The 17,594-nt window shown below is 37.0% G+C and overlaps 1 protein-coding gene across 1 annotated transcript in view; it reads left to right on the forward strand.

Annotated features, from left to right (window-relative positions):
- The first annotated feature begins 13,710 nt into the window (after positions 1-13,710).
- LOC149200468 (glutaredoxin-C1-like) overlaps positions 13,711-17,594 on the forward strand; it is a 22,763-nt gene continuing 18,879 nt past the window's right edge. Inside the window, exons 1-3 of the mRNA XM_089400953.1 lie at positions 13,711-13,732; positions 13,914-14,059; positions 14,162-14,218. Of these exons, the coding sequence (XP_089257079.1) occupies positions 13,711-13,732; positions 13,914-14,059; positions 14,162-14,218 (225 nt within the window). The remainder of the gene's footprint in view (positions 13,733-13,913; positions 14,060-14,161; positions 14,219-17,594) is intronic.

The raw sequence follows: 17,594 nt of genomic DNA on the forward strand, positions 1-17,594 counted from the left end.
CGGAAATCACAAGTTTGATGGATAATTTTTGCACAATCCAAATGCCCTAAAGATTTTCCAGGGTGCTGAATCCATATTACAATAAAAAAAACATATTTAAATAACACAAATCAAGATTTCACCTCAATTTTTTAGGTTATATTCCACTACCAAACACAACTCTTTCAAAAGTATATTAATTTCGAGATAAAATCAAACCATCCAAACCGACATCTAGTTTGACCATTCACGGGAAAGCAATTCAATGAATTTTCGTGTTTCGTGATAGTTACACCCATAGTAAAACCTTTCGTAAAACCTTTTCTCACCTGTTACGTAGGGGGAATATATCAAAATTGGATTATTAATAAAGAAACGATGTTGTCTAAAGAGATTACAAATTCATGGAGGCGGAAAATGCTGAGTAGATCCCTCCAGATATGGCTAGATTGCTGGTCAATTGAACACATTTCAAGCTAGCTACGTCGATCTTGTATTTTTCCGAATCACTTGTGGGACAGATTGCTGGTACTGACTATAAAATATCTTGCTGCAATTTGAAGAGATCAGTTGAGCAGATTTCCTTGATAGGCCTCTTGAACAATCCACGCTTTACTCTGAATGTAATGGAAATTATTGTTGGAACTACTCCACACCTACATGCAGACTCTTAGAGCATGGGACTGCATGCAAGATTCCTTTTGCATGTTGAAACTACTACACACCTATATTCGGACTCTTAGTTAGAGCATGGGATTGCATGCAAGATTCCTTTTGCATGATTTACTCCTTGATTTGCTCCTTCTTTAACTCCGCAGCTGACTGGTTATCTCCGGAACTTATTGTAGGTGTTGAGTCTTCTCATTGATCACCACTATAGTGCATTACCTTGGGATCTTCACCCAGTGAGGCTATATCATGAGCATTGTAACATATTTTCGAATGTATCATTCTTTTCTTCTTTCGATTTTCTTTTAGTGTTGTTGCTCTGCAAAGCTGTGTGTTCAACCTTTACTAGCTAGATTCATCTGTGCAGGTTTTCTAACACATTTACATGGTATCAGAGCCCACAGGTTGCTAGATAAAAGGCGCACCAGTACTTTATTTTGCAAGTATTACAGATTGGAGATCAAAGATTGATAGAAAAATGGAGTTTCCCAAAGCATCGATCCTAACACCGTACAACTATCATGAATGGAAGGACCAAATGGCTCGATACCTTCGTCATAAAGGGTTGTACAGGATTACCATGGCTACAGAAGTGGAACCCACTTCAGCCATAGAGAAATCCAAGTACCTCAACCGTATGGATGAGGCCCACGGATCCATATGCATGTGCATCTCTCCAGAGTTGCAGTTTCATCTATCTGCCTGCAATACTCCCAATGAGATTTTGAAAAAGGTTGAAGATCTCTACAGGAAACAATATGAGATGAAAGGACATCTGCTCGAAGTGGAGCTGCTATCATTGGATCCACGGAACTATGACATAATTCAAGACTTCTTCACCAAATATAATGATCTATTGCTGCAACTCAAGGGTTGTGGAATTGACAAATCCATGGAGGAGAGTCGCCAAGTTCTCTCTATTATGTCAAAGCTCGGACCGGAATACTCCGTCTTTGTGTCTACATTTCATTCAATAAGGCTCGCAACAGGTAAATCCTACACTATGCCTTCTCTCAAAGAATTTATGGAGTCCCTTATTTTTGAGCAAGATAAACTCATTGGCATGGGGAAAATCAAACCTCAAAAAGCACATGCACTTGTTGTGCATGATGGCAACCACAATAAAAATCATAGATCTAATTCAAATCAGAAAATTCAGCAGCAAAAAGACAAAGGAAAAGCACATTCCCATCCAAAGAAGGAAGGGTACACCAAGCCCTTCAATGACTCCTCCGGCTCGAGAAATGAGAAAGGGAAGAAAGGAAAGGGATGCACCTACTGTCAAAGAGGATTCCATCCAGAATCCTCTTGCATGAAGAAACAAATTTACCAAATGGCAGAAATCCTTCAGAAGCACAACCTTGGGGACCACATCCCTCAGGGCGCTAAGAAGAAAACTGAGGATCCGCCACACGGGAAAGGTAACAATTTTCATGCTTTAGTTGCAATTAATTCTTCTCCTGATGCATGGATTATAGATTCTGGTGCATCACATCATATGGCTGCTGCAAAGGAAGTCTATTCCTCTTTGGATGCATGCAAAGGACTTCCCATCCTCATGGGAGATGACTCACCTATTGAGGTCACCGGAAAAGGTAGAGTGGAACTTTTACACGGAAGCTTTGAAGATGTGCTTCATGTTCCAAAACTTTCGGTAAACCTGCTTTCAGTTTATCAGATCACTCATTTCGGCACTGGAAAGAGAGTGGAATTCACTCCAGATGTAGCAAACATATATGATCTACATAGCAGCACCAAATTGCAACTAGTGAGGTAAACAATGGAGCCAGACTGTATACATTTTCTGAATTTATTGAATCTGAATCCTCCTTATTGCTTACACATGCTGATGATAGTAGTAGGCTTTGGCACGAGAGGTTTGGTCAGTTAAATTACAAGTATATGCAGCAGCTAAGCAAGAATGAGATGGTGGAAGGCTTGCCAAATATCAGTTTCTCCAAAGGAGTTTGTGAAGGGTGTGTTCTTGGCAAACATCCCAGAGAAAAGTTTGACACCAGCAAGACTCACAGAGCATCCTCTCCTCTATATCTGATACATAGTGATCTCATGGGGCCTTTTCCTCATCCTTCCATCAAAAAAGCAAGGTATGTGCTTACATTTATTGATGATTTCTCACGGTATACTTGGGTGTATCTTCTCAGCAACAAATCTGAAGTTTTTGAGCACTTTGAAGATTTCAAAGCACTAGTTGAGACACAGTCAGAGAGAAAGCTCAAAGCCCTCCGTACAGACAATGGGGGGAATATGTTAACACAGCACTTCAGAACCTTTGCCTTCAGTCCGGCATACAGTTGTAGTACACAGTTCCATACACTCCGCAGCAGAGTTGCTGAGAGAAAGAACCAATCTCTCAAAGAGATGGCTTCCTCCATGTTGCATGCCAAGTCATTGCCTCATAAGCTCTGGGCCGAAGCACTTAATTGTGCTAACTACATCCAGAATAGATCTCCTCATAGTTCTGTCAAGGATCAGACCCCCTTTGAGGCTTGGAGTGGCACTAAATCAGAGTTCACACACCTCCGTGTTTTCAGCTCTCAAGCATGGGCCCGGATCCCCTATGAAAAGAGGAAAGCTCTTGATCCACAGAGCATTGAGTGCATCTTTGTTGGATACCCTGATGGTGTGAAGGGATATCGACTCCTAATTCCCTCTACGAACAAGCTCATCATTGAGCGAAGTGTCAAATTTGAGGAAAGTCTCTTACATGCACCTCATGCGCCGCATGCAGACACTTTTTATCTACCTCATGTCCGAGATGATGATTCAGTGCACTCAGATGCAGATACAAATCATGCAGATGCCGAGGAAGAGCATGCAGATGCAAAGACAGAGTCTTCAGATACAAATCTAGTGCATGCAAATGATGATCCACATCCAAGCACAGATCGGGCTTCCAGCAGTGAATCATATTCCCCTGTCATAAATCAGAGAACAAGGAGCTTACGTGAGATATATGCACAAGACCAACCAGCTACTAGAAATGGTCTTATGGGGGATAATTCTGATCTGCAAAGGACTAGCTCAGAGTTTATTGAGCCTCCTCTTGTCCTCACTGCCACTGAACCATCACCCTCCTGGCATTGTCATTTGGTTCAGTCTTCTGATCCACAATCTTATGCTGAGGCTGCTGGGCATCCATCTTGGGAGTCCGCCATGGAGGAGGAGTATAACTCCCTCCTTGAGAACCAGACTTGGGATCTGGTCCCCCTTCCTTCAGGAAGGAAACTTGTCCGATGCAAATGGGTCTACAGGACCAAGAGTGCTGCAGATGGGCAAATCACCAGACGGAAAGCAAGGCTAGTAGCCAAAGGCTTCCAACAAGTGCATGGCATTGATTATGACGAGACCTTTGCTCCAGTAGTAAATATGGATTCCATACGCCTTACACTTGCCATTGCGGCTGCACAACGGTGGGAAGTACATCAGATGGATGTGAAGAATGCCTTTCTTCAGGGAAACCTATCTGAGGAGATCTACATGGAGCAGCCACATGGTTTCATTCAGGATTCATCTTTGGTCTGCAGACTGAAGTAATCTCTCTACGGCCTTAAGCAGGCCCCGAGAGCTTGGTACACAAAGATGGATTCTTTTCTCTTATCACAAAACTTTGAAAGATGTAAGTCTGATCCGAATGTTTACATGCTTAGGACACATGATTCTCTTCTTATCTTAGTTTTGTATGTAGATGATCTCCTAATCACTGGCAGCTCGGCTTCAGCCATTGCTACAGTCAAGAGGGCCTTGCATGATAGGTTCTTGATGACGGACATGGGTCCATTACACTTCTTTCTTGGTCTTGAGATCAGCCAGAATGCCACAGGCATCAAACTCTCTCAGGTTAAGTATGCACAGGATCTCCTCAAGAGATTTCGCATGACTGACTGCAAGCCAGCACCGACTCCTTTTCTGTCTGGGGTCCGCCTTGAGGATGGAGGTGACACTCCATTAGTTGACAACACTCTCTACTGACAGCTAGTGGGGAGCTTATTGTACCTCACCCACTCCAGACCAGATCTCTCATATGCAGTAGGGGCAGTTTCCAGATACATGCAGGAGCTGCATGAGCCACACTGGAATGCTGCCAAGCGCATCCTCCGATATGTGCAGGGCACCATCACCTTCGGGATTCACTATGCAGCAGGCACTGCATTGAATCTCCTTGGCTTCACAAATTCTGATTGGGCGGGAGACAACATTGATCGCAAGTCCACCTCCAGATATTCACTCAGTCTAGGATCTGGCCCTATCTGTTGGTCGAGTAAGAAGCACGCTGCTATTGCTCTCTCTTCAGCTGAGGCTGAGTACCGAGGAGTAGTCAACATCACCATTCAGGCTCTGTGGCTACAGCACTTCCTCATTGAGTTGGGCGTCCAGTTCCACCAGCCCATTGTCATCTGGTGTGACAACCAGAGCACTCTTAAATTTTGCAGGGATCCAGTACAGCGGCAGCGGACGAAGCACATAGAGATCCATATGCACTACATCAGAGACTTAGTACATGATCGGGTCATTGATTTGCAGTTTTGTCCTTCAGCAGAATAGACTGCAGACATCTTCACCAAGACATTCACTGAGCAGAAGTTTTGCTCTTTGTGCGGTCGTCTTGGAGTGAAGGACACGATTGCTTAGCAACTGTATTTTTCTTCCTCTTTTCTTTTGATTACATTGTATTTTGAGGGGGGGTTTTCCCACGAGGTTTTCCCTCTTTCCTCAATTTTAGTACAAGTTGCACTGTATTTTGGGTGACCTTTGGCCTTAGTTGCCAGGGCCCATTTTCTATTTTTCCCCATAGCGGTGTTCAGGGGGGTGTTGGAACTACTCCACACCTACATGCAAACTCTTAGAGCATGGGACTGCATGCAAGATTCCTTTTGCATGTTGGAACTACTACACACCTACATGCAGACTCTTAGTTAGAGCATGGGATTGCATGCAAGATTCCTTTTGCATGATTTACTCCTTGATTTGCTCCTTCTTTAACTCCGCAACTGACTAGTTATCTCCGGAACTTGTTGTAGGTGTTGAGTCTTCTCATTGATCACCACTATAGTGCATTACCTTGGGATCTTCACCTAGTGATGCTATATCATGAGCATTGTAACATATTTTCGAATGTATCATTCTTTTCTTCTTTCGATTTTCTTTTAGTGTTTTTGCTCTGCAAAGCTGTGTGTTCAACCTTTACTAGCTAGATTCATCTGTGCAGGTTTTCTAACACATTTACAATTACCAATGAGCCAATAAAACTTTGATACTATCATTTGGAGTTTCTAAAAATATGCAAGAATTTACTTTCTATTTCCCAATAGATTAATTAATTAATTAATATGATAATATTTTTTCGAAAATATTAATATAGATTCATGTTAAGTACGGATTTAATATGAGTTAAGAGGGAGTAAATTTTTTCTCTTGCAAAATTTTTAGAGTGCAAAATATATTTTTTCAAGTTCAAATTTTTTAGGCTGAAAAATACAATATGTTATTTTTCATTGTTTAAATTATATTTTTGAATACTAAATAGTATATATATAGGATCAAATAAGAAATTTTAACCATAAAAATTAATTTTTTAAAATCCATACATAGATATATATGATAAGATTTAAACATCTGATTAACATGTTATTTAAATTTTATTTTTATTTTTATTTAAAAAAAATATGGATGGAAAGACAAACTTACACATCTCCTCATACTAAACTATAAAATGAACCTCTCGATTCAATGATATATAATTCTACATATCCCAATATAATGCGATGAATAAACTATCGAAAAAATACCATTCAACTCTGCTCTTAACAAAATTCAAATCAATCCAGGTGGATATGTTAATCATGATCCTTATAAAAATTTCCAGAGAACAAGCCAATCGCAGAGCTGAGCTTGTCACGACTCCTCTTGGAAGATGTTTTATAACCATATATAAATTCTTCTCCCTACTACGTATACTACAATGGAAATCAGCCATATGTCTTTCCTCTGCAGATATTGTAGGAACTCTCCCTTCAATCTGTATACACTCAAAACAAAACAATAATGCCTTAGTCGAGTCGTGCAGACTCTATTACAGAAGTGATATGTCTCTAGGTTGCGATCAGATTTTAAATACCACCCAAATTTGTTGCTTACAAACCCTTTCTATGGTGGGTGCTCCGCTACACACCAATAGCACACCCATTTTCTCTCAATGTCTGTTCTCTTGAGCTTATGGAAAACCCATCGTCAATCTATCATCTCGAGTGGTACATCGAGAGAATCTAGAGAACAATGGGACTGTAACTCCACTTTCTCTGAACGATGAAATCATTAATCCTGGTCCTCTTGACATGGATTTACAGTCTCTTCATAGAGACAAATAACTTCTTCATGTTTCAATACCAATTTCTAACTTCTTCCCGTTTCAATATCAACTTCTATCTTCGATTTTTAGAACATGGTCTTTTATTACAAAAAGGGCTCTTTATTACATTTAAGGAAATACCAGTTTAAATGATACTACTGTATCAACCGATATTCTTAGAATCATTCTAATCTAATTGAAACATTTTCTAACTATTCTCAAATTCTCAAAAATGTTAAAACGATAGAACAAGTTTCAAATATATACCTTGATAAGTTTCCATACAATTATGTTTTTTTATATGTTTTTTATATGGTTAAAAATATCTAATTTAATTTTTTAGTTTGTAATATTCATAATATACATATGACATTAAAATAAATTTAAATAGTAATTATTCATATTAATAATGATTCTAGATAGACATTAACACACTTATTTCATGATACATTTGAAAAAATATTTAACAAGATTATTAACCAAGAAGATTCACTCTATTTTACTATGGTTATTTTTAACTTATAATAAGTATTGTTACAAAACCATGATTTATCAATATTACATATTCAAAAACCATAATAAATTTCACACTCTAAATATTTTATATATTTTAGTTTAATTTAATTTTATAACACTTTTTTAATTAAATTGACAGGCAAAAGGGCATAAGTCTTTTTGAAATAAATCTAAACCCTTTATCTTTAATTGCTATAAAAAATATTCAAGCCCTTAGGGTTAGCTCAATTGATGTCTTTTCATTAATAGAAAAAAAAAAAAAAAAAAAACTACTACAAAAAATGTTATAACTCTCTACCATCTAATTATAAATTAAGATCCATTTTACCAATAATTCATTTTTGTAATCATCATATTTTAAATTTTCTTACCTAAATTTACTTAATAAACAATAAAAACTTAATACTATTTTTGTTTTCAAGGTTCTGTGATCCATAATGAATTAAGCAAAGTCTTTCGCTAGAAATCACATAAGAGAAATTTTTGGCCGATGCCTTTCAAATGAACAAGTGTGGTTCATCGATGAAGAGACATGCTGTGGTAAAGGCTTAAATAGAGAGCAATGTAGAGACATAATTTCAAGTAACTAACAAAGCTAATAGTGAATTTTTTCTTAATCTTTCTCTATAAAATTAACTTTAAAAAATTACAAAACATCTTAAATAGAAATGACAACCGCATTTATATGTATTACTAGGATTTTAATAAAATTAAAAGTGTGAATATTTCTACATATAGAAATGTGAAATTTATATAAATATAAAAAATATTATTAAAGATTAACATAGATTAGTTTTAATTTTGGATATATTAAAGGTTTAGATGAATCAATTCTTTCTATATAGAAAATTTCCACATATTTAACATTTCAAAAAACAATTGTCTATTTGGAAAATTTGATTTTTTTTTTTTGGTAAGCTTGGTAGCACTACATCATCATCATGTCCAACTTCTCACTCCACATATTTAACATTTCAAAAAACAATTGCATATTTGGCAAAAAAAAATAAAATTGTAAGCTTGGTAGCACTACATCATCATCATGTCAAACTTCTCATTCGTATAGGGGATAGCACATGATTTGAACCCAATACTTCCGGTTCGTTGAGACTTCATTTCCATGGCCATTTCCAATTGAGCTACCTCAAACAAACAAATCTATACCAATTTTATAAGTTAAATTTGTATCATTTTCTAAAAAATTATTATTCTTTTAACAAGATTGGATATTGTGATTTCTATTCCAAAAGGAAAATGGAACAAGCTCCCATTACATATAGTTTTTGGAGAGTAACTCACTTTTAGAGAAAAAGAGGGAGTGCATTCCCGAATACCGCAAGCATTAGATCCAAAATTGCCCAGATACTACATTCTACTTATATTGTCTTACAAACTGATTAAACAAAACTTTACATTTACAAAACATGTGTAAAACTTATGATAATTGTCGAGAATGTTGCAATAGAATCACTGTTGTGATCTTCTAGAATTGATTGACTGACAGTTCTTACTGGGACTTGATCCTGTTGCCCTCAAAGTTTAAGTTCTCACCAATTTGGTTTATGATGAGTCCCTTGAGATAGTTGATTGATTCCTCAAGGTGAGAACACTTGTTCTTGAGCGAATCAATTTCAGTATTCTAGTCATTAAGTTGTTTTTTCATAAAAGAATTCTCTTGCTACGCTCGCTGCCTTATTTCCTTCACTGTTTCACGGAGTTGATCTATCATATATTTGTTTTCTCTGCACACTATGCACTTGTCATTTGGGGAAGCTCTATCAAGAGGATTCATTTCCATTTCTACGCAGAGGGATGAAAAAAATCTTCTCTGATGTCTGGAGATGACAAGGGATAACTTTGGTAGATAGGAGGAAGTGAGATCCACAGAGGGTGCTCCACGTTGGAAGAGATTGATAAGGATGGTAGATGCTGAGAGTAGAGGCAGAGAGTAGCTAGAAGGTAGAGATATCAACAAAAGAATGCCAGGGGAGTTGGATATAGGGAAAGCAAGCCAATGAGAGAGGGAGAGAAAGGAAATTCATTGCATAATGGGCTGATGCACAATGGGAGTTGTAGAAGCAGGGATGAAATCAGGACTAAAAGGGGAGAGGGAGCCATGATAGAGGATAGACTGAGGGAGCCAAATCAAGATGAAGGAAGAAGTGGAAAAGTGGCAGATATATAGGAGAAGACAATTGATAGTATAAGGAGAGGATAAGGGCGAAGAGGAGTCACGCGAAAACTGAGGGAGCTCATCAAAATTGGAAAATAAGCAGGAGCAGGAGAGGGGTACGAGAAGGATTTGAGAGAGATTTGAATTTAGAGGAGGAGGATTATTAATATTTTTTGGTCAAGTTCCTATCCATAAATCAATGTGACATTGACAGGATTGGACTAAGTAAGATTTTATGGAATTGGAATATTTATAATATCATGGTGAATATAAGATTCACTAGGAGATCATGCCACTACCGAGTTGGTCTAAGTGTCAGCTGAGTTATTGTTTTCTCTCAGAATGTGCTTGAAGGAAACTTGATCCAAAGTTAATAGATTTTTTCTGATTCTTGTTATGGATTGGCTCAGAGCAACATTTGATGGGCTGCTCCTTTTAGCCATAACTTGAATGATTATAACTGAGTCACCCATTATGACTGGATTCTGAATATTCCTTTTTTTGAGGATCATTGTGCCCAACATCAAACCATAGGCCTCTACCCTATTGTTTGTGTTTCTTCCAAGTCCCCATTCATAGGTAATAGGGTTAATTCCACCTGGTTCTAGGAGGATGACACCTACTCCTACTTTGCCCGGATTTTCCTTTAAAGCGCCATAAAAAAAAGGCAGGGTTGCTTTAATTTTTTCATCCAAAGGATGAATTCTTCATTTTTTTAGCCTTATTTTCCAATTCTGAAGTGTTGGCTTTAAATTGGGAGTGCTTGGCCATTTAGGCATACTAATTGCAAAGTTGATCCAACTTCTCTCCTCTTGTTCTAGTTGATTAGTATCAATTGGTTTCATTCGTTTTGAAGATAGGAATTTAGATGTAAGACCCCAAGTCATAGACAATACTTTGTCAATGATTAAAGGGTAGTCATTGAAAATTTGTTGGTTTCTTGCTAACCAAAGCTGCAAAATAGGAAGGAAGGGAGACTTGTCCAATACCTTTTGATGGAGTGCTTTTTTTAAGAGAGTAAGGGTATTCCATTTTCCAAGTTGTAAAGAAGTCATTAAATGGTCAAGATATATTTAGACCAATCTCCATGGGACTTACTAGGAGGTTCAAACATTCTTTTTCAAAGGGGAAGTTGAGAAAGAGGTGTTGAATGCTTTCTTCAGCCATTAAGTACAAAGGGCACGTGGAAGGCCCTGAAAATCCCTTTTTTTGAGGTTTTTTGCAGTTAGGACTTTGCCTTTTAGAAGAGTCCAAATGAATATTTTTACCTTTGGCAAGCTTTCAGTTTTCCACACTGTTCTCCAAGGTGTCCAATCTTGTTTATCTTGTTGTGCTTGGATGGTCAAATATCTTGATTTCACCATATACTCTACTCCATTAGGATCCCAAATAAATGAATCTTGAGAATCTTGATTAATTGGAGCACCTCCCTTGAGAAGGATGATTAAAGAGTTCCATTGTTTTTTGAGATTTTGAGGGAGGATGGGGATGTTCCAATCTGCCCAATTGTTGTTTTGTCAAAGAGAGATTACTTCCAATGTGCTTATTCCCTTTGAGCTCATCCATCTTCTTAAATTTTGGAGATTTGAATGAGTGGCTAGGGGAGGGTTCCCCATTATTTTATCTTCCCATAATTTAGTACCTTTACCATTCCTAGGGAGTTTATATGTGTGCTCCTTGATGAGAGGGAGGACTTTTTTGACTAGTTTCTAAACTTGAGAACATGGCATGATCGGGGTTCCTTCTTCTAGAAGGAGAGATCAAGCATGATTCATATACGTAGATTCCAAGACTTGCTTCTACCAACAATCCTTCCCTGTGATAAGCCTGTATGCTATTTTTTCCCCTAGAGCCAAATTCAAATCAGCAAGGAGTCTTATGGACATACCTCCTTTTTCATATGGCAAGGTTACTTGATCCCATATTACTAAGTTGAACTTTTTTTATTCAAATTTCCCTCCTTGCCATAGAAATCCCTTTATTATTAACTCTATTTGCTTGCGTATGCTAGCTAGTGCTAAAATTACTGTAAATTGATATATTGGGAGAGCTGTGAGCATTGACTTAATTAAGATCACTCTGCTTGCTAAATTGAGCCAATTCATCCCCCAATTTTGTACCTTTTTTTCCATTTTCTCAATGTGGTTGTTCAACAGTTCTGTCTTCATGATTTCTTTAGATATGGGGAGGCCTAGATAGAGGAAATGACTCCATATTACTTGAAAGGGAATGTCCGACATCTGAGATATTCATTGAAGAGTGCGAGGAGGCGTGTTCCAACCATAGATTCTACATTTTTTTTTGTTGTTCATGGAATTATTCAACACTTTTTTAATCCTTCAGGCTACTATGCAAGAAGCCCCTCCCATCATTAGTGTAACATATGCAAATAATGATAGATTGATGCTTTTGACTCCAAAAGTTATAGAGAGGCTAGTTAATGTGTGTTCTCTTATGCTCTTTTCAAGAGTTATGCTCAACACGTATGCCATTATTATATAAATAAAAGGAGATAATGGGCATCCTTGTCTCAATCCCTGAGAACTTTGGAAGAACTCACTTGACCTTCCATTGATCATAGGGGTGATCCATGGTCCTACTGTGCAAGCTCTGATTACTTCTATTATCTCACTTGAGAATCCAAATTTCTTGAGGACTGTTGATAGGCAGGATAGATTAACTTTATCAAATGTGTTGGCCATATCTAATTTTATAATGATGGCATGCTATTTCCTTGATACACTTGAGTGCAGTGCTTCTTGCACTATCATAATATTGTCTTGGATCTGTATATTAGGCACAAATCCTCCTTGATTTTATGAGATAAGATCAGTGAGGAGGGGCTTTATTATATTGGCTATATTTTTGTGATTATTTTATAAGAGGAATTACACCAGGAGATTGGTTGGAATCGATAAAAGTGGAGGGCCTTACCTCTTTTGGGACAAGAGCAAGGTAAGAAGATTTGGTGAAACCTCCTAATTTCTTTTTCCTAAAAACATTTCTTATCATTCTTATAAAATCTTTTTTGATAATGTGTCAATTGAAATGATAGAATGCAATGGAAAATCCATTGGGGCTAGGAGCTTTGTCCAGATGAAGTCCCACACTACTGATTGGATCTCAATTTCATCGAATTATTTAGCGAGTTTAGAGTTGTTTTGTTCACTTAGTTTATTGGGAATATGCTGGATGAAGATTCCATAGTCTGAATTTGCTAATTCTGTTGTTAGAAGCTTTTTGAAATGGTTGTAAACTTCCTTTTTCAATGTTTCTTGACCTCTTATTTATCTATCTTCTTCTACCTTTATACTGTCAATCTGATTTATGATTCTACGCATCTTTGTTAAATTGTAAAAGAAGGTTGCATTTTTATCTCTCTCCTTCAACTAGAGGTTGTTAAATTGTAAAAGAAGGTTGCATTTTTATCTCTCTCCTTCAACTAGAGGTTGTGAGATTTTAATCTCCATTCCTCTACCTCTGCTATATTCTCTCTGTATATTTCCAAATAAAGTTTCTTTTCCTAAAATTGACTCTTTTTTTTTTTTGTTTCTTCCCGGTGTTCTTTTGATTCTGGAATGGTTTCAAATTTTTTTAATAATTATGCCTTCCTTTTTTAATCATTTTATTTATTATATCAATATAAATATGTACAAACGAAATTATTAAAAAAATATTTCCGTAACTTAATGGCCAGAGAACCTGACAAAATATTCATATAAAAATTATTTTAAAAACAACCCATTGAAGTTAGTCTAAGTTAACCAACATATAACATGCACATAATGCACTAATAATATTACATTATGCGCTAGTCTACTAGGCGGAGGAGTTGTCTTTCTATTTGTTCTATTGTCTGCGATGAAAACATTTATGCGGTTGCTGCGTTGCTGTGTTACCTGCATGCAAGGTCCATTGGTCATTTGAGCATTAATAAGTTAATGGCATTCTGGTTGAATTCTGGGGGTTTGTCTTAGCTGCATGGGTTTTATGCAAATTTGCGTAAATGTCTGCGGGAAGCTATGATTGTTAGTTGTATTGTTTAAGAGGATAAGTTCAGCTACTGCATTATAATTAATGGCATTGGATTATTATTGTGAATACTGAGGGTTTGTCTTTGGTTGAATACTGAGGTTTTCTCTTACGTGCATGCAAGAGCCCATGGTTATTGAGCATTATAAGTTATTGGCACTCTGGTTGAATACTGAGGGTTTTGTTTTAGCTGTGGTCGGCATGCACTGTGGTGGTCTGATCGGCAACCAGCTGTTGCTCCTCGAAATGCTGGAAAGTTCGGCTTGGGATTTAGTGTCTTCGTGCTCTTTGGGTTTTTACTGTCTTCGCGGCCGGCTGCTCGGGTATTGTTCCTTGTTCTTTAGCTCTGTAGTCTGTGCGATTTTTCGTCTGCGGTGGGGTTGCTGGCTGCTCGGGTATTGTTCCTTGCTTGTTTAGGTGTGCAGTTTTTCTGTGCGAGGATTTTCGTCTGCGGTGGGTTCCTGCCTGCTCATGTGGCTTTGGTAAGTTCGCCTGTATGGCATTCTGGTTAAATACTAAGAATTTCTGTTACGTGCATGCAAGAGTTCATGGTTATTTGGGTTTTACCCTATTCACGGCCTTTGGGTTGTTATTGTTACTTGGTTCTTTGGCTCTGTGGTTTGTGCGATTCTTCCTTTCTATTTGTTGTATTATCTGCGGTGAAATTAGAATGCGGTTCTGCCTGTCTGAGGGTTGTTGTTACCTGCATGCAAGAGTCTATGGTTATTTGAGCATTATAAGTTAATGGAATTCTGGTTGAATACTGAGGACTTGTCTTAGGTGCAAGCGTTTTATGGAAATTTCGGTAAATGTCTGCGTGAAGCTGTGATTCTTAGTTGTATTGTTTAGAGATTAAGTTCGGCTATTGCATTACAAGTTAATCGCATTTGGATTATTATTGTTACTTGGTTGTTTAGCTCTACGGTGTCTGCGATTTTTCTTTGTATTTGTTGTATTGTCTGTCGTGAAAACACAATGAGGTTGCTGCGTGCTCGGTTAACTCTGTCGCAAAGGTTTGCTTGCGGTTCTGTTGTTCCAGGTGTGGCTTGTATCCCGCAACTTTGTGTTGTCGCTTTGATAAGTTCGGCCACTGCATTATAAGTTAATGGCATTCTGGTTAAATACTGAGTGTTTCTGTTACTTGCATGCAAGATTCCATGGTTATTTGAGCATTATAAGTTAATGGCATTCTGGTTGAATACTGAGGGTTTGTCTTAGTTGCATGGGTTTTATAGAAATTTGGGTAAATGTCTGCGTGAAACTGTGATTCTTGGTCGTATTGTTTAGAGGTTAAGTTTGGGTACTGCATTATAAGTTAATGGCATTCTGGTTAAATACTGAGGGTTTCTGTTAGCTGCATGCAACAGTCCATGGTTATTTGAGCATTATGAGTTAATGGCATTCTGGTTGAATAATGAGGATTTTGTGTGCAGACTTCGTTAACCAATTTCGTCATTTGCACATTTTCTCATGGTACTGGCATAGGCTGCTTGTGCATGCATATGGTCTGGACGAGAAGGAATTTGAACGCTTGGCTTCGTTGCAGGTACGGTGTTATTCTACTAATTACTTTTTGTCAATAAGTTAAACGTTAGATTAAAATGTCATGTTAGCTAGTTATAACCAGATTGGTTCTGATATGATGTTTAAGTACCTTGTTCTCCTTAGAGAGAAAAAATTGTTTTATTATGAAAACAAAATTACATTTATTATATATGTTTCTGCATTTCACAGATATCCTTAAGCATAGGAAGTGATAAAAGTATTGCTAGTAACATATCTTGTTTCATAAACAGTTTCCAAAATGTCAATATGACAGCCCTGTCATAGTCATTCTAACATATATCGGAGCTTTGAAACGAGTTTTATCTCATAGGAAATTAGCTGCTAGATATTTCATAAACATCCCATAAAAAAATATAGATATAGAGATATGCTTAAGCATAGGAACTGATAAAAGTATGAGTGAGAAGATATGTTGCTTGATAACGAGTTTTCAAAAATGTCAATATGACAGCTCTGTCATGGTCATTCTGACATACATCACAGGTTTGAAACCAGTTTTGTCTCATAAAGAATTAGGTCCTGGATATGTTCATAAACAGTGCCATAAAAAATTATAGATATAGATATTGACATTTAAAAGACATTCGATCAGCTCTCCTTCCACTCTCTGTTGAATGGGCCAAGCTCATGGTACCAAGTATAATCTTGCTTTTGACAGTCCATCAGTTTGCATGTTCCTGTCTTTGTAAACATGTTCAAACATGATCTGTTAAATACTCTGTTTAAGCAAGTCGAATCTCCTGAAATATAGGTTGAAGTTTATAATTATCCAATCGATTTGTTCCATTCATCCGATTCACCATAGTTTGTGAATCATCAAAGATCTGTAATTTTTGTGCATCCTCTTTCACATGCCACAATTGCCAACAGTCTTGCGACAATTTGCTTAGGCAGATTGTTGCTATGTTTGCCAAAGCCGTTCTTTGAACATATTACATGTTCATCATTTATATGGATTGTACCTGCAGTGTCCGATAATGATGGATCTTGTTGAGAAGCGTTATGGAAGTATGCTTATGCACTACTCGTATCTGGTTCAGTTTCCAAAAATGTCAATATGAACAGCCTATCATAGTCATTCTAGCATATATGGGAGCTTTGAAGCGAGTTTTGTCTAATAAGAAATTAGCTGCTAGATATGTCCAAAAACAGTCTCATGAAAAAATATAGATATAGAGATATGCTTAAGCATAGGAAGTGATAAAAGTATGGCTGAGAAGATATGTTGCTTCATAACCAGTTTTCAAAAATGTCAATAGCGGCCCTGTCATGGTCATTCTGATAGGCTGATAACGAATAGCAGGAAACTTTTTACCTTGGTATATGTTAGAGTTGCAACCTAGCATAAATCAGAGACAATACTTTTTATATTTTGACAGTTGAATTGGTGCACCACTTATGTAAAACTCATAAATAGGCTCATGGTCAATTTATTTGACAAATGCAATTGACAATGGTGTTAGCTTTCAGAAATATTCTTAAAGTTCTGTTGCATTTGTTCATTTTGTCTTTGCATTGCTTCCTTTTGTTAACTTCATTTTGTGTTTCGATTGTTCCTTTTGTTTACTTGCAGAAATATTCTTAGAATTATGCTCCATTTTTTTCATTATGTCTTTGCATTGTTTGCATTTCCAATTTCTTTGTTATTTACAAATATGGCTTGCTGCTAGAAATTTGATATTTGTTTACCAAGACAATGCAATAGCGTATTTTTTTAATATACATACATTTTGTTCAAAACAATCAAATTCAGTTTTTGCTAACTTCATTAATTTTTTTTGCAAAGTGTACAAGACAATTGCAAAAGCCAGCTCTGGTAAGCAATTGCAAATGATGGAACAAATAATAGATGTTGACAATTACAATTTCAGATTGCAATGCATTTTGCCTGAGAACATTGATATTGTATTAAAAGAAATGGTCTTTTTAGACTAAATGCATTTTCATATACTGTAGGAGATTGTCTATTTGACTCGTTCGAAATGCTTCTACATTTTCGTTATACTTCAAATGAATTGTGAAATGGGTTAATAGACCACTTTTTTTTTGCTTAAAGAACAATGACGTTGAAGCAATACAGTCATATCAATATGAACTAGCACCTGAGTTCCTATACGAGTTACATGGTGTTAATGATATTGGTACATATCTTCATAAAATGCGTTATTCTGCATCTACAAATATAAAGGAATCTGAACGAGGTTTATGGGGTGATACCTTTTGCATACGTTGGTTAGCTAAATGGCTAGATATATCAATTGCAGTTTGGTCATTGACAAGAAAAAGAGATAT

This window comes from Pinus tabuliformis, chromosome 2_1 (genome assembly GCF_031772625.1).
Source record: "Pinus tabuliformis cultivar Carrire ecotype Pingquan chromosome 2_1, CPIR1, whole genome shotgun sequence".
Classification (NCBI taxonomy): Eukaryota; Viridiplantae; Streptophyta; class Pinopsida; order Pinales; family Pinaceae; genus Pinus; species Pinus tabuliformis.